Source organism: Marmota monax, unplaced genomic scaffold, assembly GCF_021218885.2.
Source record: "Marmota monax isolate L192 unplaced genomic scaffold, Marmota_monax_Labrador192_F-V1.1 WCK01_AAM20220418_F8-fsc00015, whole genome shotgun sequence".
Taxonomy (NCBI): domain Eukaryota; kingdom Metazoa; phylum Chordata; class Mammalia; order Rodentia; family Sciuridae; genus Marmota; species Marmota monax.
Genome location: NW_026692194.1, coordinates 23,545,056 through 23,564,558, shown reverse-complemented (window position 1 = coordinate 23,564,558; position 19,503 = coordinate 23,545,056). Strand labels below are relative to the sequence as shown.

At 36.3% G+C, this 19,503-nt stretch overlaps 1 protein-coding gene across 7 annotated transcripts in view; it reads left to right on the top strand.

The window, feature by feature from the left end:
* Positions 1 to 19,503, top strand: part of Mta3 (metastasis associated 1 family member 3) — a 187,184-nt gene that overhangs the window by 101,818 nt on the left and 65,863 nt on the right. For all 7 annotated transcript variants that reach the window (XR_009225191.1, XM_058573549.1, XM_046425190.2 and 4 more), the window contains exons 6-8: positions 2,566 to 2,683; positions 15,371 to 15,473; positions 19,109 to 19,208. Coding sequence is in view for 6 of the 7 variants with exons in the window: in XM_058573549.1 (XP_058429532.1) it covers positions 2,566 to 2,683; positions 15,371 to 15,473; positions 19,109 to 19,208 (321 nt within the window). In the remaining variant the exon portion in view is untranslated. The remainder of the gene's footprint in view (positions 1 to 2,565; positions 2,684 to 15,370; positions 15,474 to 19,108; positions 19,209 to 19,503) is intronic.

Below are 19,503 nucleotides of genomic sequence, written 5' to 3'. Positions count from 1 at the left end.
TTTAATTGATTTTTTCCCCCCTTCTCATTTATTGTATTTGCTTAAGGACTTTAGTTGATGAAACTTAGAAAAGATCTTTATCATCTTACCTGATACCTGATTTGATTTTTCACCACTTGCTCTATTTCAATCTTTGGGCTAGGAAGAATTAATCTCTCTCTCTCTTTGCAGGAGGAAAATATTAGGAAAATAATACTGCTTGTCTCATATACTTTTTGATTTGAAAAACAGTTTTTTTTGTGTGTGATTTAGACTTGCTCTCGTCTATTACAAGATCATCCTTGAAAGATCTGTTTTGGTTTTTTAGTCATTTAAAAACACTGAGGGGCTGGGATTGTAGCTCAGTGGTAGAGCGCTTGCCTCGCAAGCATGAGGTACTGGGTTCAATCCTTAGCACCACATAAAAAAATAAACAAAAATAAAGATATTGTGTGCATTTACAACTAAAAAAATAAAATACTGAGCCTGGACAGCGTCATATGTCTGTAATCCTAGTTACTCAGGAGGCTGAGGCAGGAGGATTACAAATTCAAAGCCAGCCTGAACAACGTAGGATACCCTGTCTCAAAAAAAAAAGAGGGGTTGGGGATGTAGCTCAGTGGTAGAGTGCTCTGGGTTCAATTCCCCAGTGCCACTAAATAAATAAATAGTGCATAAAATATTGAAATTGACATATTCGAAGTTGTTAACTCAAAGAACAGCTTTGTAATCATTATCCTTTACTTTTAACTGTTCATGAAATTGGCTGATCTAAATGTTCTTAAAACTTTTTTTATAATATAGTCTAAACATATTTCAAATATTTTCCTGTATCAGTACACACAGATCTAAGGATTTTAAACAACTGTTTGACTCTGAGTATACTCATTTCTTTGTGTGTGTGTGTGTGTGTGTGTGTTGTCGAGGACTGAACACATGCTAGGCAAGTACTCTACCTCTGGGCTCAACCCTTGCGCCTAAAATCCTTTTTTTAAAAAAATATTTATTTTTAGTCGGACACAATACCTTTTATTTATTTATTTTCATGTGGTGCTGAGGCTCGAACCCAGGGCCTCACACATGCTAGGCAAGCGCTCTACCTCTGAGCCACAACCCCAGTCCCCTAAAATTCTTTTTTATTGGATCACCGTGTTAATGAGTTTTACAGATTAAAAGGGACCTTAGGTATCTCTGGTTTTAAATCTCATGGTGAGCCATTAGCAGTGTTTTCAGATACTGAGTAATATGCTTTATTGTTTTTGTCTAGAAAGCAAAACAAAGAACCCTGAGTACATAGTGATCATCCCCTCTTACTCTGTTAAGGAGGATGGTTTTTTATATTTTCTTACAGATTTTACTTCTTAGATAACATTTAAAATATACACAAATATCACATATTAGTGTCACTTTTTAGCACTTGTTTAATCTTTTCTCCTGACAGTGATCCATGGTTAAAATATCATGTGGAATTTCTCAGTGAATGGAATAACTTTATTTTTTCCCCTTTGTCTTACTATAGTATGTAAGAGCCCTAAAAGGAGTCACTTCACGGTCTGGTAGTTATCTCTTATTTGTAGCTTGCTTGGCTGATCTCGGTAACATGCTGATGGTAGGGATAAGCCCTTCTAGCATAGAATGCAGAGAATTTTACAATACATGATCTCTTGATCCTAATGGGAAGCAGAGGATAGGACTTTGCTGGTTTAGACTCCAGTGGCTCTTCAGAATTTAGTACAGTACTGGTGGCCAGGTCATTTTCTCCATTAAGCCCCTTAACTCTAGGGCATTTGAGCTTCTTAAGGGACCATTGGCGTGTTTATGTGTTCTATTGGTGGGTGGTGTGTTTAGTTATGTTTGTATGCCTGTCTGTACACATACCTGTATTTCAGAATTTAAAAGAGAGCTGCAGAATTATAATTAGTAAGTATTCAATTAATTTTCTACTGTAATATTCATAAACTACATGTAAATTCAACTCTTACACAGTGTAGTCAATGTGAGATGTGTGTGTCTTTTAATATTTTGAATAAAATGTAGTATGGACACTTAAACAATTAGAGTGCCTGTGTCCATGAAGACAGCCTGCTACTTGGTGCAGACATTGGAGGTTAGAAGATACTTGATTTTAGGTGTCTGACCTTTGAGTTTTGGTTTAACTTTGCTAGCTTTCCAAAACTCTGTTTTAGAGCAGTTAATTTTTTCTCTTTCAAACTATAACAAATAGGGCTGGGCTTGTGGCTCAGTGGTAGCACACTTGTCTGGCATGTGTGAGGCACTGGGTTTGATCCTCAGCACCACATAAAAATAGATAAAATAAAGGTATTAAAAAAAAACTAAAACAAATAATAAAACCTTATAATCTACTTTAGTTAAAGCTATATTTTTTGCTTTTTAAAATTCTGCACTATTATACATGATGACAGTAACACTGTACTCTCCTTAAAGACTTATGAATTTGTTCACATGAAGGAAATTTTATATATTCTCTGAAGTTTTATGCTTTTATTATTGCGACATTGATTTTATTGCTCTACAAACAGTAAAAGGAATTAAGTTTACCTAGGTATTTTCTGTCATTTTTTTCAGGATACCTTTTTCTACTCCTTGGTCTATGACCCCTCAGTGAAAACACTATTAGCTGACAAAGGTGAAATCAGAGTGGGTCCTAGATACCAAGCAGACATTCCAGAAATGCTCTTAGAAGGTACGTTTTCTTTTGGGTTTCAAGTCCTATGAAAACCTGTATTTTGAAATTCAAGTATTCTCATCCTCATGTGCAAGAAGCAACTTTAAGAGTAGAGTTATGAGCTCTTCCAGCCCTAGAAGCATAACAAATAGCAGTGGGAAATGATTTCTCTCATCAGTTATTCATTTGTGACTTCAGAGATTTTGAGTTTTACGGCTATATCTGTCTGTAAGTATAGCTTTAAGATCGTTAGTGGTTTCGAACTTGTGTTTTAATGTGGTATGTTTATTCCTTGAGATTGTTGAATCCCTTTGAAGTCATCTAGCCCAGGTGGCCATGGAGTCTAGCAGCTACATTTTGGTAGTTTTTTTTTAAAGCTGATCTGGGTACTTTATGTACCAGAAGAATTCAAAGCTTTGCATTTTTAAAAACAGATCGTTCCTAGCAAGACTTAGTTTTCTTTCTCCTGTCACAACTGTACACTAAGATCTATTTTCTAAAATAAAGTAAAATATTTTTACTGTTAAAAAACGAAATACCACAGGCATAGTGGCACATGCCTGCAATCCTAGCTACTTGGGAGGCTGAGGCAGGAGGATTTTAAGTTTGAGGCCAGCTTGGGCAATTTACCTAACCCTGCCTTAAAATAAAAATTAAAGCTGGGAGTGGTGGCACATGCCTGTAATCGCAGTGACTCACAAGGCTTCAAAGTTCAAAGCTAGCCTCAGCAACTTAGCGATGCCCTAAGGAATTTAGTGAGAATCTTCTCTCAAAATAATAACTGAAATGGGCTGGGGATGTGACTCAATGATAGAGAACCTTAGGTTCTACCCCCAGTATCACCATCCAAATACCTCCTGGCCAAAAAAAAAAAAAAAATCAGACTGTGTAATGTAGACAATGAATGCCGCCTCTTCTCCTTCATTCTATATGCATACTGTAACTGTTCAGGGCATTTCTTTTGTTCATACCTGGCTTGCAAGGTTCAGGAACACTTCTCATGCAGTGGCACACTACACATGTTATTTTGTAACCACTTCTTTCTCAACAGTATATGACTGGCATTTTTACATAAAAAGTGAATTCATTCTGTTTTGTGACATTATCATTCTTTTCTTTCCATGGATGTATAATTTCTTTTTTTAAAGCTTTATTCTAATTTGTTATATATGACAGCAGAATGCATTTCAATTCATATTACATATATAGCCATATATACATATTTTTCATATCTCTGGTTGTACAATGTAGAGTCACACCATTTGTGTCTTCATACATGTACTCTTCATACATGTACTTAAAGTAATGATGTCCATCTCATTCCTGCCCCCACTCCCTCTCTCTTCCCCTCCCTCCACTTTGCCCTATCTGAGTTTATCCATTCTTCCCATGGTCCCCCCTCCATCCCCAATATGAATCAGCATCCTTCTATCAGAGAAAACATTCAGCCTTTGTTTTTTGATATTGGCTAACTTCACTTAGCATTATATTCTCCAACTTCATACATTTACCTGCAAATGCCATGATATTATTGTCTTTTAATGCTGAGTAATATTCCATTGTGTATATATGCCATATTTTCTTTATTCATTCATCTACTGAAGGGCATCTAGGTTGGTTTCACAGTTTAGCTATTGTGAATTGTGTTACTATAAACATTGATGTGGCAGTGTCCCTGTAGTATGCTGTTTTTAAGTCCTTTGGTTGTAGACATAGGAGAGGGATAGCTGGATCAAATGGTGGTTTCATTCCCTTTCCAAGAAATCTTCATACTGCTTTCCATATTGGCTGCACCAGTTTGCAGCCCCACCAGCAATGTGTGAGTGTCTTTTCCCCCAGATGGATGTATAATTTCCTTTTCCAGTCTCCTAATGATAGATTTTTAGGTATTGCCATTTTTTTTGGCATTACAAAAGATGCTGACAGAAAATCTGCACATATATTATGTTTTTAAAGTCACAACTCCCTTGAAATGAAATGGTATATAAAATTTTTTGTTGTAATGCTGGGGTTTGAACCTAGGACCTTGCAAATGCCAGGCAAGTGCTCTTCTGCTGAGCTAATCCATTCACCCCTTTATTTACTTTTTAGATACTGAAAATCCTTTGTATCTATCCTGCATTTTTATGTATGAGGGACAGATTCTCCCACCAATACTTGTCATTAGGACTCTTGCCTGCCTTTGTTTTTACTTTTTCTTCTAGATAAATTCATATATCATTGTTTTTTTTTTTAATTTGAGCATTTATTTTTAAAAATTATAATTATGGGCTGGGGTTGTGGCTCAGAGGTAGAGCGCTTGCTTATTAGCATGTGTGAGGCACTGGGTTTGATCCTCAGCACCACATTAAAAAAAAAAAAGGTATTGTGTCAACCTACAACTAAAAAATAAATGTTTAAAAAAATTATAATTATGCTTGCCATGGTTACTTTTAGCTCTTCTGTGAATTTCTTATGCATTTTTTTTTGGTTTCATTTTGTTTTTTTTGTACTGGGGATTGAACTCTTGACCACTGAGCCACATCCCCAGCCTTATTTTGTATTTTATTTAGAGACAGGGTCTCACTGAGTTGGTTAGCACCTCACTTTTTTGCTGAGGCAGCTTCCCGAGCTGCTGGGATTACTAGCATGTGCTATTGTGCCTGGTTCCTTATGCATTTTAAAATCTGGTTTCTTATTTTTTATTATTTGTTGATAAGAACTTTTTTAAACAATATTTTAAAAGTTGTAGATGGACACAATACCTTTATTTTATTTGTTTATTTTTATGTGGTGCCAGGGATAGAACCCAGTGCCTTACACATGCTGGGCAAGCGCTCTATCACTGAGCCACAACCCCCGCCCTTGATAAGAACTTCTTGAATATTAAAGGTATTTATCCTTTGTCCATAAGTATTTCCACTTTTGTCATTTGATTTAAAAGAGTTTTTTAAGAATATTTTGGGTTCTTTTTTCATTGTAGTTGGACACAATACCTTTATTTATTTATTTTTATGTGGGCCGAGGATGGAACCCAGCACCTCACACATGCTGGGCGAGTGCTCTACCACTGAGCCACAACCCCAGCCCCTAAAGAATCTTTTAAAAATATTTTTTTAATTGTAGGTGGACACAATACCTTTATTTTATTTTATGTGGTGCTGAGGATTGAACGAACCCAGGGTTTCACACATGGGAGACGAGCGCTGTACCGCTGAGCCACAACCCCTGATTTAAAAGAATTTTAATAGTGACTTTTAAATTTGTTTAATAGAGAAGTGTAGAATTTACTGGGGCTGGGATTGTGGCTCAGCGGTAGAGCGTTTGCTTAGCACATGCGAGGCCCTGGGTTTGATCGTCAGCACCACATAAAAATAGATATATAAAATAAAGATATTGTGTTCAACTACAACTAAAAAATAAATATTAAAAAAAAAAAGAAGTGTAGAACTTATCAGTCTTTCCTTGAAGGTCTTTGCGATTTGCACAAAAAGCCCTCTACTTTTGTTTGGCTTCCATCTGGTTATTAAAATGAATATGCTCTTCCATGGGTTCTTCTCTCTCTTTGCATGTTTTTACTTCTAGAAACCAAACTCAAAAGTTAAGTCAACAGATAACGCACAAGAGTTAGATCACAGGATACATGGTTGTCCGTGGTGGGTAAATGGAGTGGTTATGAAACATATCAAGCCTCAGACTTCAAAATTCTTACAAATTCAAATACCTGGAGGATAAGTCAGTAAAGCTGGGAGAGCAAAATGCCAAGTCTCTATTGACTGTTTTGGCAGTTTTTTTGAGTGGATTGTTTGTAGTGAGTGAGTTTATTACAGGTTGAGACATTGTTTATAACCTTTTTTGTTGCAGTGCTAGGGTTTGAACCTCTGGCCTAGTACATGTCAGGCAAGGGCTTTACTACTGAATTTATAGCCCCATCCCTTTTTAAGTTTTATTATAAGACAAGGTCTTAAAGTTGCACAAGCTGGCCTTGAACTGGGTAATCTTCCTATCTTAGTCTCCCATGCAGCTGGAATTACAGGTGTGAGCCACCACATTCAATTGCTTGTGACCTTCATGTCTGTGCAAATCACCTTGTCTCACAGAAATCAGTTTTGGATGTTTAGAGTCCTTAGTGTTTGGTATTAGACTTACAACATTGTACTTAAGTAATTAATTAGTAAACATTATTTCACTAAAAAATTTTGGTTTTTAATTTTATAGCTAGTGCTACAATGAGTATCCTCTTTTATAATGTATACTGCATGCTCTATAGATACAACTGGAAAATGTGTTTCAAGATGTGAAATTGCTAAATCATTGGGCACGTGTGTTTAAAATTTTGTAGAAGCCGCCAAACTGTCTTCCAAGTTGTCATTTGTATGAGGGTATTTTCTTATTTTAATTAAGTTAGAATTTATATGCAGTAAACCACACCCTTTTTAGTGTACAATTCTGTGAGTTTTTGACAAATGTATGTTCTTCTAGTAAAACAGTTCTGCAAGTCCATCTGTGTACTCATTGCACAGGTCCCCCCGCTTGGTTCTGCATTCCCAAGCAGCCTTCCATTATTCTTCCCTAAATGTGGTCTCTCACTTCTCTTGGCTCTGTAGATCAGGTCATTCACATAATCTTTTATACTGTTTTTATTATTCGACTTTTATAAGTGTGGTCTTTCAGAGATGTGTATTCTGTGGTTCTCCTTTGAGCATCGTGTGTAAGCCTAGACATATAGTAAAGTTACATATTTTTGCTTATTAGTGATATGAATAAGTGCTGAACCAAATACAGGTAGAAATGCTTCAAATAACAACGGGGGGAAAAAACCCCAAAACCAAAAACAACAACAACAAAACAAAAACCAGATCATACTGTCTCATAAGCTCTTATTTATTTGAAAAACCATTTGAATATAGTATTGGCCCCCGAAAAGCATAAAGGGTGGGATATAATTTGGAAAACATATATATCTAGCTGGGAATTTTAAAAAACTTATTTTAGGAAACAATAGATAAAGTACAATATTTATTCTTTCAGTTCTCAGAAAAAAACATGTGGTTCTTAGGTTTGTATTTTCCAGGTGAGAGCAATGATTCTTAACAGGTTGTAAGTTATGCCTGCTATCTAACAAAGGATCCTTCATATTAGCAAAATGGGAATGAATATTTATTGATGGTATATCTTATAGTTCATGAACAAGTGTTAATTGATTTATGTGGGTCTGTGTGTTAGTTGACTTTTAACACAATGTTTCTCCTAGTTTTTCTGTGGGTGAGTGGTTTTTTCAGAAATATTACACAATACAACCTTAAATAAGAAAATCTGATTGTTATGGACAGAGTGGGAAGCATATCCTTATTGAGCTTCTTGAGGTACCCTGGTGAGCCATTGGGCTCAGGGGTTTACCATTTGAGCTACTGGTGAGTACTGCATACCTGGTACAAAATCTCCAGGAAACTGTGCAGTAAAAGTACTTATGTTGGGCTGGGGCTGTGGCTCAACAGTAGTGCACTTGCCTGGCATGTGTGAGGCTCAGGGTTCAGTTCTCAGCACCACGTATAAATAAATAAATAAAATAAAGATCTATCAACAACTAAGAAAAAATTTTAAAAAATAAGGTACTTATGTTGAGTCTACTTCCATTTGTAACCTAGCAAAACCAAGGGACTCCTCTGTATTCTCTTTTTCCATTTTTCTATCTTAAAGTTTATTTTATTGCAAATAACACAAAATGTCAGAAATGCAGTTATACTGAAAATAAAAGTATCTCTGAAGGTATCTCTTCTTAATTGCTGTCACTGAGTTTTATTCATTTAGCATGTTCCTCCAGGCTGCTTGTTATATACATATGAAATTGTATACTGTATTCCATAGTGTGGTCGTTATGGGGCTTATTTATTTATCACTTACATGTTTTACGATATGGAAAGTTTTCTCTCTCTCTTTTTAAATTTTTTTTTTAATTTTTTATTGTGGGTTGTTCAAAACATTACAAATTTCTTGATCTTTTTAAATTTTTAAAAATGTGATTCTAGGTAGGCAAGCATTCCACCACAGAATGGTTCCAACCCTCTTCCCTCATTTCCTGAGAGTGGGATGTGGGTCTTTATGGATTTTTTTTTCCTTACTGCTGAAGTTTGTCTTTAATTTGTTGATTTCTTCCGTTCGGATTTTGTTAGAATTCTAATTTGGTTGGGATATATTGATTGTTTTTGTAATATTGAGCATTATATGGGTCTGTTTCTGAGTTTGTGTTCTGATCCATTTGTCTCTCTGTGCTCTTGTGCCTCTCTGCTTAATTACAGAGAATTGGTAATATGTGGTAGGGCCTGAGAATAGTCCCAGCTCTTATCTTTCAGTGTTTTCTTACCTTTTGCTGCATTCTTATTTTTCCTAATGAACTTTTATCATCAGCTTGGCGAACACCTGAAAAGACCCCTCCTCCTATTAAGTTCTCTAGAGAGAATAGACGTTTTGATGATGTTTAAGTGTCTTAACCAGAGATGACTTTTCCTTTTTTCAAGGCTACTTTTAAATATTATGGGAGTGAGGGTCCCCCCACCCCCATACAGTTTTAGTCATATAGGTTTTATTACATTTTTAAGTTTATAACTTGTTAGTTATTTATACATTCATCTTTAATAAGGAACATCACATTTGTAGATTTTATAGAAATGCCCCCCACCTTTTTCTTTGTAGTTCCTGGGAATTGAATGCAGGGCCACCACTTCTTATTTTTTATTGTGAAACAGTGTCTTGCTAGGTTGCTTAGGTTACCCTTTTGTGATCCTCCTACCTCACCCTCCTCAACTGCTGGGATTAGAGGAATGCTCTACTGTACCTGACCCAATTTTTTATAAAATCATAAATGAAGAAGTTATTTTGGATTCTTATTGCAACCTCAAGCATTAAGCTTATCCAGAATTTTTCTGTTCACTTGTAATCAGGTGACCAACTAGATAGAATGTTTAAAGAACCCCTCCTCCCTTTTCTTCCTAATGAATATGTTTTAGAGGGGGAGGGAGGAGGGACACCAATAGATATGCGAACAATTAAACCACACTTGAAAAGCACAGACATTGCCATCACTGAAACAACTATGTATAGCCAGGGTCTGATTGCAGAGAAATTAAATAGTAGAAAATATAATATTCATAAGTAGATAGTTAGGATTTAGCTTTAATACATGCATACTAACCTTTTGATACTCTTGTGGGCACATTTTTGTTGGTTTAGTTTTTTTTTTTTTTTTTAACTGTGCTGAGGATTGAACCCAGGGCCTCACCTACGCTAGGCAAGAGCTCTTCCACTGAGCTACACCCCCAACCTCCCGAGTGGGTACATTTTGACCAGTGGCCAGATTCCCATTTGCATTGGCATGAAATGTAGAACTAGAATTAATATCCTGGGTAGGTGGCAGGAGCAGTACCATGCCAGAATATGTTTCAGGCTTGCTTTCTTGGAGAACATATCTTGATGGATTCTAAAAGATTGTTGTGTCATTTTCTTGCTAGTGAATAAAAGTGTTTTTGTGGCTTTGGAATTTTAAAATTCACTGTGGCTACCTACCACCTAACAAACTCTGGAGGTCTAGAATGATGAGAATGTAATTTGCAAATGAAGGTAAAGTTTTTTTTCAGATTTTAAATCTTACATTAAGTTTAAATAAGCCACTTACACATTTTCCATAGAAAAAGATATCATATGTGGGAAATTTGGAATTTTTATTTAAATATGTTGGAATATTAGAATTTTAAGAAAAAAAATTATTTTACATGTTAATTAAAATTTCTGTTTAAATATTATAATAATATTAAATGATTAAACTAGAATTTATTCTGGGTTCACAAATTTGGGTAAAACTTGGCTGATGTGTTTTAATTGGATAAACTTGGGAAATGATTCAATCCCTGTAACTTCCTCTTTATGGAGTATATCAAAGCACTGTGGCTGGTGAGTAAAGGAAATAATTCTCATGGAGTGTTTAGCACAGGGCTCAACACTCTGTAGCTGTTACTGGTACTTCTTTCCTGTCCAACTCTGTCTATTGCTGTTACTTAAACACTTGTCAGTGATTAGGAATTTCAGGAGCTATCTCTCTTTGAGAGTTACAGAATTAATTAGTGCATCTTTTACTATAATAATGCATGTTTCTAAAACTAGAATGAGCTCATCTGTAGTCAGTAAATAGGAAAATGGCAGTAGACAAAGTAGAAATTATATTAGTACATGGGAGGCTTTCTCCAGTTAGGGAAAAATAAGAATTCATTCTCACAGTTGAGAATTTATGGAGGAAAAAAAAAAGAAGAAAAGGTATTCGGTTATGGTGCCTTACACCTTTAATCCCAGCTACTCGGGAGATGGGGCAGGAGAATCACAAGGGTTTTTTGTTGTTGTTATTGTTGTTGGATACAATACCTTTATTTATTTATTTATTTTATGGACAAAAGATCTTTATTTTATTTATTCATTTTTATGTTGTGCTGATTGGACCCAGTGCCTCACATGTGCTAGGCAAGCACTCTACCACTAAGCCAAAATTCCAACCTGAGGAGAATCACACAAGTTTAAGGCAAGCCTCAGCAATTTTGTGAGAGCCTGCCTCAAAAATAAAGTTAAAAAAAGTGTTGGGGATGTACCTAAGCGGTAGAGCTCTTGCCAACTATGTGTAAGGTTCTGGATTCCATCCCCAGTACCACAGAAGATAAAAAGGAAGAGATTCTATAGAAGTGCCTTCCTCTAGTGCAAGCACCAGCCAAATTAGTGGCCTCAAAATCTGTGGCATTTTCTACTATGTTAAAACCATATTGGGATGCTTTGAGTTATAGATGAAGAAGCTATGAAAACATTTCTCTAGTGTTTGAAAAGGAGGGGTTGACCCTGCATCTTGGATTCTGTTTTTAATTTCACTGACCCTATACATATGGGCCTACATATAAGTGGAGAAAGCATGAGTTCACGGTTTTTATTTCAAGACAAATTATTGCCAAGTTGCTGATGCTGGCCTTGAACTTGTGATCTTCCTGCCTCAGCATCCTGAGTTGCTGGGATTGCAGGTGTGTGCCACCATGCCCAACGTATTTCTGCACTTTAATCAACACTTTTTTTGGAAGGGGCCAGTGGGACTTGAACCCAGGGCCTGGGCAAGCTTTCAACCACAGAGCTTCACCGCTAGCCCAACTCGTTTTGATTACTCTTGCTGTATTTTATAACACCATTCAGTTTGGTTAATCCTTTCCCTTCTTATTTTAATAAAAAAGTATTTGATTTGTAGAAATCATTAAAACTATTTTATATACTCCTGAAACTAAATTTTTATACATTTAATCTAGTGAGATACTTTTGTAAAATGATACTGTATATTTTTATTTTCACTGCAAATGTCATTTTTGAAACATTTTCTTTGTTTGAAATGTCACCAAGTTTTTTATATTTGTTTTTTTGATGTCCTTCTAGTAACTCACTATTCATTATTTCATATCTTTATACTTTGGCTTGAACTTTCAGAACAATATTTAACAAAAATGGTAATAAATGGCATCCTTATCTTATGTATTTCTGAATTAAATGTAACATAAGAGCATAGTGCTGTGTTAACTGGTACAAAGAAAATGAGTTGTAGTTTGAACAAAGAAAGTTTCCTGTTGTTGAGGAAAGGGCCTCTTGAATGAAAATGTGATGCAGCCTTAGTTCTTCTGAGTATGTGAACACCATTAGGTGCTCTTAAGGGAAGCACTCTGTCTCTTCTAGAAATTTTAAAATATAGTTGGAGGTATAACACAAACATTTAAAATCATCTCTCTATCTGCATTTCTTCAAAATTATATGAAGCAAAAATAGGAAGTTACACACAGTGATGTAGTTAATTGTCAGGTACATTTGTAGGAGTTCAGTGTTTGGACTGAATTATCATAAATGCAGGAGGGAAGTGAGACTATTACAGTGGCTAAGAATGCACATGACCAAATCATGAAATTCATCACTGTTATAGACCATTCGGATATTGCTGCTAGGTTAGATGAAATCTAGTAATACAAATTATAGGTTCATTCAAGAGCTTTTCCCAGTGAAAAGATAGTCAAACTGTTATATGAATATAGTTATTTGGTTAATCAAAAATGAGGCTTTCATTTTATCCACATTGTTTGATATAGAGCATTTCTTTATTTAGTTTTTTGCTGTTTTTTTTTTTTTTTTTTTAGTTGTAGATGGACACAACATCTTTATTTTATTTTTATGTAGTGCTGAGGATTGAACTCGGTGCTTCCCACATAAGAGGTGAACACTCTATCACTGAGCCACAACCCCAGCCCTTGTTGCTGTTTTTTGTTCTCTGGCATTGTGTATGTTTGGTGTTAGTCTGAGTGCATCCAGGAGTATATTTTTATTGCTTGCAATTCATTTTAGAATTCTTATAATAAATTCTGATATATACTGTAGATTCATGGATGTAGTTGAAATTTATCAATTTAACTAACTCAAATTTCAGTAGTAAATATCAGTCTTGCCCTTACATTCTGCAGAATATAACAGAAGGGGCTGAATACTGAATAGTACCACTTCAGCTCATTCCTGTATTTCATTTTTGCCATAATAATTCTTACTTTTTTTTTTTAAGATACAGGGAAGTTTATTGGTCTCCATTCTCAAGTTTCATATTTTGCAGCTTTTTTGTTTTTAACTGGTCTTTAAAAGTGAACCTGTATTGTAGATTAAAAGAAGGGTGGGAAGAGAAATAGGCAAAAGAAAAAAAGGGGAAATGTTGGTTTTTGTAAACAAAAGCTATGAAAAATGAAAACTTCAAATTTTTTTAGATCTCTGTGGCTAAGCACTTGCTCTGCTCTGCTCCTACTTTGTGCTGGGAGTGGCAGTTGGTCCCTTAGTTACTTACCTTTTACTATCTCTATCCTGACAGCAGTGGGCTGATTGAGACTGCAGGTTGAGTGGCACCTCGTCTGTCCTCTCCTGTTCCATTGATACCCACTTGCTCCTGTGCTAGGAGTCGGTCATCAGGGACTCTTCGGTTTCATGGTATGATGTCACTGAGTATAAGGCATGCTGCCTGATTACACATGGCAGTGATCAAAATTAAAACAAAGCCAAACTCAGTCTCTGTCAGCAAAGAGCTCTTACTTAATCCAATAGAATTCATAGTCATAAAGAAAAATTCCAGTTGACTCTTATGATTTTACTTCTTTTCTTCTCTCTCTCTCTCTGGACTGAATATTGAACTCAGGGACACTTTATCCCTGAGCTACATCTGCAGTACTTTTAATTTTGAGATAGGGTCTTGCTAAGTTTCTGGGGCTGGCCTTGAACTTGCTCCCCTTCCTGCCTCAGCCTCAGCCTCCCAAGTCACTAGGATTACAGGCGTGCACTATCACCTTTGGCCTGTTTCCTTTTACCATCTTTTGTTCTGCATCAAGTCCTGCCCAATGGTCATATCTCCCTGTAAGATGTTAAAGCATCTTGTACCATAGTGAGTCCTTGGCCTTCACCTCCTATTTGTGTTCCTTCTTTCTGCCAATGCCAGCACTATCCATACAGCCCATAAGACTTGAAATCTAACCTCTACCTCCATGTGTCACTGGCATCCTGAATCTTCTCTTCACTCTCTGTTGCTATTCTAGCGCCATGTTTCAGCTGCTCATTCGTTAACTGCAGGTGGAACTCAAAGGAATTGGATAACATATTTTTGACCTCATCAGTTACCTGTGCAGAGTAAATCACGTACCATTGCTAACTAGGACAATTGAAGTTTGGTTCTGGTTTTGTCCTTCCCTTACACAAAAAACAAAGGCTTAGCCAGGTGCAGTGGTACATGCCTGTAATTCCAGTGACGAGGAAGGCTGAGGCAGGAGGATTTTAAGTTTGAGATCAGCCTGGGAAACTTTGTGAGACCCTCTCTGGAAATAAAGTAAAATGTGTTAGGGATATAGCTCAGTGGTAGAGCACTTGCCTAGCATGTGTGAGCCTCTGGGTTCAATCACCAGTCCCCCTTCATCCCCGGCCCCTGCCATATACATGCACAGGCAATAGCTTCCCATTACCTCCAAATAAAATCTGTTCAGAAAATCTGTGTAGAATCTCCAGTAATGTGTTCATAACCCCCCTTCTGTTGACTATCTTTTCTCATTCCCCTTAATGTTCTCCAGGCAAAAAGAGCTATTGTTCTATCACATTTTAATACCTCATGACTTTGTTCCTGTTCTCATAGTTTTTTAAAGTCCTCTTCCTCTGCCAGGGTTTCATAACCTTTCAGTTCTTAGCAGAAATGCCGCTCCCTTCGTGACATTGTTTCCTAGCTAGTCTGACGTGATTTCTCTAGTCTTTGGATTCTTTCATCCATATTAATATGTCTCTTATGACATCTATTTCTTTTATTTGTATCAAAGGCATTTATGCACATGTTTTATCATAGTTGAAGTATCTTATGGCAGGGATGATTTCTCTTTCATCTTTATATTCCTTAGCATGGGACTCAGTGCCTCACGCCTACAGGTGCTCAGGAAATGCATGCTACTGCTGATACCAGATGGTTGGTTTGGTTTTATTATCCTCATTGTTCACTTTATCAGGTTTTGTTCATCTGCTGTCTGAAAGAATGTATTAAAACTGTGAACATTTACCTTACATTGGAGCATTTCTAATGCTGTTGTGAGCGTAGTTACCCGCCACGTGTGTCAGTGTGCTTTGTGAGTAACCCAGACTCTTTCCTTTGTTCTTGGGCAGGAGAATCAGATGAGAGAGAACAGTCAAAATTGGAAATGAAAGTTTGGGATCCAAATAGCCCGCTTACAGACCGACAGATTGACCAGTTCTTAGTTGTAGCTCGGTAAGTATGACATCTTTGAGTAAAGAAATTTCTTTTTCTTTTTCTTTTCTTTTATTTTTTTAAAGAGGAGAGAGAGAGAGAATTTTTTAATATTTAATTTTTCACTTTTCGGTGGACACAACATCTTTATTTTATTTTATGTGGTGCTGAGGATTGAACCCAGCGCCCTGCGCATGCCAGGCAAGCGCGTTACCACTTTAGCCACATCCCCAGCCCCAAGAAATTTCATTTTATAAAAGAAGTTATAGATGTGTGTATTTTTTTCTATGTGCTTACTTTTCCCCATTAGTTGTATTAATCTTTTTCTAGTTATGTAAGGAAGCTTTATGTGTGTCACACTGCCTCCTGAGTAATATGATTTACTATCATTTATTTCAGTTTAAAAATAGATTTATTAATTTTCATTGCTTAAGAGAACAGAAACGTATAAAGAAGAAATTCATCACCTGAAATCCCATACCTTTTATGAAAGCAATGATTTCTTTTGCTCTGAACATGGCTTTACTCTAGAATGGATTGTTCCGGTTCCGTTAAAATGTGCAACATGTACTCTGCATCCTTGCATGAGTAAGGTGCTAAGCACAGGGCTTTGCTTTGAGAGCTTTCAGTCTTGCCAACTTTCTTCTTACCCTTCCTCTTTTCTTGAAAAAGTGAATGGAACAGAATTTTATTTTTATTTTTTCAGTTATAGAAGTAAATGATGCTCATGGGGAAAATTGCAACAAAGCAAAAAGTAAATGAGATTTTCAAAGCATCATAATGGTGGCTAAACTGGAGGAAAAAACCCCAGAAAATTAAAAGTACATCAGCAAGCAGTAGATGAATGAATTGAGGTATACTCATAGAATGGAATACTACTTTACAACAATTAAAATGAATGAATTAGAGCTCTACATAGTAGCTAAGAGATAAATCTCAAAAGTAATGTCTAATGAAGGTATATGCAGTATGATCATTTATTAATACATGCATACAGTGTGGTCATTTATTAAAAGTTATAGAATGTGCAAAACAGTGCTTTAGTTCATTAATGGGATGTATATTATATATAGATGGGCATAAATATACATATTTGGTTTGGGAGTATATTGAGAGTGCTCTAATCAAGCTTATAATATTTATTTCCTTAAAACATGAATCAGACATTGCAAAATATTAGAATTAGTTAGTAGACAGTGGGGGCAAAGGTCTTCATTATTCTATTCTCTTGATTTTCTGTGTGTGTTTTCATAATACAAAGGAGAAAATAGGCTTAGCAGGCTTATCGAGAGTTGTTCTTAGAGATATTGGTTGTAGAAGGGCACACTATACTACTGGCTGGCATTCAGATCCACTGCCCACAAGCCTGGCCACTGAATGATTAGATTAAAACACTTGTATATTGTTGGGGAGGAGCCAGTGTGTGGAGTAGAGAAAACTGAAGTTCAAAGAATAGAAATGATATCAATAGTGGAACCCCTGATCTAGAGGCTCCAGAAAGTTGTCTAAATTGTTTAGGAGACATTGCAGGTGACAAATTTGACTTGCATTATTGTCCCCACACCCCTTTTTCTGATCCCCAAAGGCTATATGTTCTTTTCCCTTGAATCAGAATGAGGGTTGCTAAGGAGTTTACAAAATTTCTTTAATATTTGTTTTATAATACCTAATGTTGGTGATTGATAAAGTAGAGGTGGGGTAAGGAAATCAAAAGAATGCTCTATAGCAAGGAAAATAAATTCATATAGCTCCACCTATCAATGTGGACAATTGTACAAACAGCATTTTAAGCAAAAGAAGCCAGACATTTACATAAATGTATCTGTACTGGGTGATTCTGTGTGAGCAAAGCTCACCACAGGGTGAGCTACGTACCCAGCCTTTTTTATTTGACAGGGTCTCACTAAGTTGTTTAGGATGGTCTTGAACTTGTGATCCTCCTACTTCAGGCTCCCATTACCTTCTATTTCTTGACCTGGATACTGGTGAACTGTGTATGTTCGTTTTGTGATAACTAAATAGTTGTATATTGTGGTAGTTTTTCACATATGTTCTATTTTAATTGTTTTTTTTTTTTTTAAGGCCTCCTCAGTTACCATGTTTAAACTACAAGCAAGAAGTAGTGAATATCCTCTTCTTTAAAAAAAAAAAACATTTTTGGTTATATATGGACACGATATTTTATTTATTTTTATGTGGTGCTGAGGATCAAACCCAGTGCCTCACACGTGCAAAGCAAGCGCTCTACTGCTGTGCTACAACCCCCTCCCTGAATATCCTGTTCTTTTCGTGCTGCACCTTTTGAGATTAAGGTTCCTCACCTATAGGAAGGCCTTCTCATCAGTGAATACCAGTGTGGTGGAAATTTGTTTTTCTTAATGGGATTCAGTAGAAATCTATTATATATACAAGAAATGCTTTAGTTAATTATAGCTAAAGGAAAAAAATGTTACTGGGATTTCACAATTTGGGCAAAAAAAGTGGTCAGAACTCTGCAGGTAATTACATTTCTTGAACAAATATGAACACAAAATGGTTTACTCCATGTTATTTTCTAATAGTTCTTCTCTTTCCTTCTTCATGCCCATATTGGCTCTGCTCTGCTCTTCTCATTTCTTTTCTTTTCCCTCTCCCTTACTTTTTTTTTTTTTTTGTGTGTGTGTGTGTGTGCTGGGATTGAACCCAGGGACGTTTTACCACTGAGCTACCCCCCCAGGCCTTTTTAATTTTTTATTTTGACACAAGATCTTGCTTAGTTGCTGAGGCTGGCCTTGAGCTTGCAGTTCTTCTGCCTCAGATTACTGAGTTGCTGGGATTATAGGCAGGCGCCACTAAGCCCAGGAATTTTTTCTTGATTTTAGAATTTTTTAAATGTTGGAATATTTGCAAATATATAATGAAGTGTCTTGTGTGTGGGTTCCAAGTCCAAACACAAAATTTATTTATATTTCAGATACACCTTATATGTTGGTGAAGGTAATTTTATGCAATATTTTAAATAATTTTGTGCATGGAACAAAGTGTCGTGGCATAGGATTTTCCACTTGGATTATGTTAGCTCTCAAAGTTTTGGGTTTTGGAACATTTTGGAACATTTTTGGAACATTCAACCTGTATTAAATCATTTTTTTTTTCTTCTTTTTGTGGTCCTGGGGATTTAACCCAGTGCCTTGTTGCATGCAACTGAGCTATATCCCCAGCCCCCTGTATTAAATTTTACAAAAGAAAATTCTCAGTGGCATGCTCCAGTATTCCCAGTTACTTGGGAGGCTGAAGTAGGAGGATCACTTGAGCCCAGGAGTTCAAGACCAGAAAAACAAACAACAATAACAACAAAAGAGAAACAAATAAAACCATTTCCTGGGATAATTGATTCTTAAACATCTAACAATGTGTTTTGCCTTTCTTTTAGAATTTTTCATTCATCATGCAGTGTGGTTTTATCTGTCTATCTATCTATCTATTATTTGCCCAATTTACTTCACCTAGGAGAGGCTTCCTTTCTCCTGACTTAAGAGGAGAATTGCTAATAGGTACTAAATAGTTTATAAGTACAAAAATTCTATATTTACAGTGAACCATGACACATTGTGTTTTTTAAAATATAAAAAATAATAAAGGCTTTACTCTTTCCTGTTTGTGATTGATTTATTCAGGGCTGTTGGGACATTTGCTAGAGCCCTGGACTGTAGCAGTTCTGTGAGGCAGCCTAGCTTGCATATGAGCGCCGCTGCAGCTTCCCGAGACATCACGTTGGTAAGATGCACTTTGAAATTTTGGGGTTATCCTTTTGTTACCTTTTTTTTTCTTTTTTAATATGGTGCTGAGGAATTAACCCAGGGCCTTGTGCATGTGAGGCAAGTACTCTACCAACTGAGCTGTATCCCCAGCCTTTGTTATATGTTTGATTATGAAAACGTTACAGACTTGAGTGCTTTCTGGTTCTTAGCAGTTCCTACTACTTGGTTGACTTGGGCTGGGCTGGGCTGGGTTACTACCTGGGTTATCTCTCTTTTTTTTGGTGAACTGAAACAAATAAGGAAGACTAATC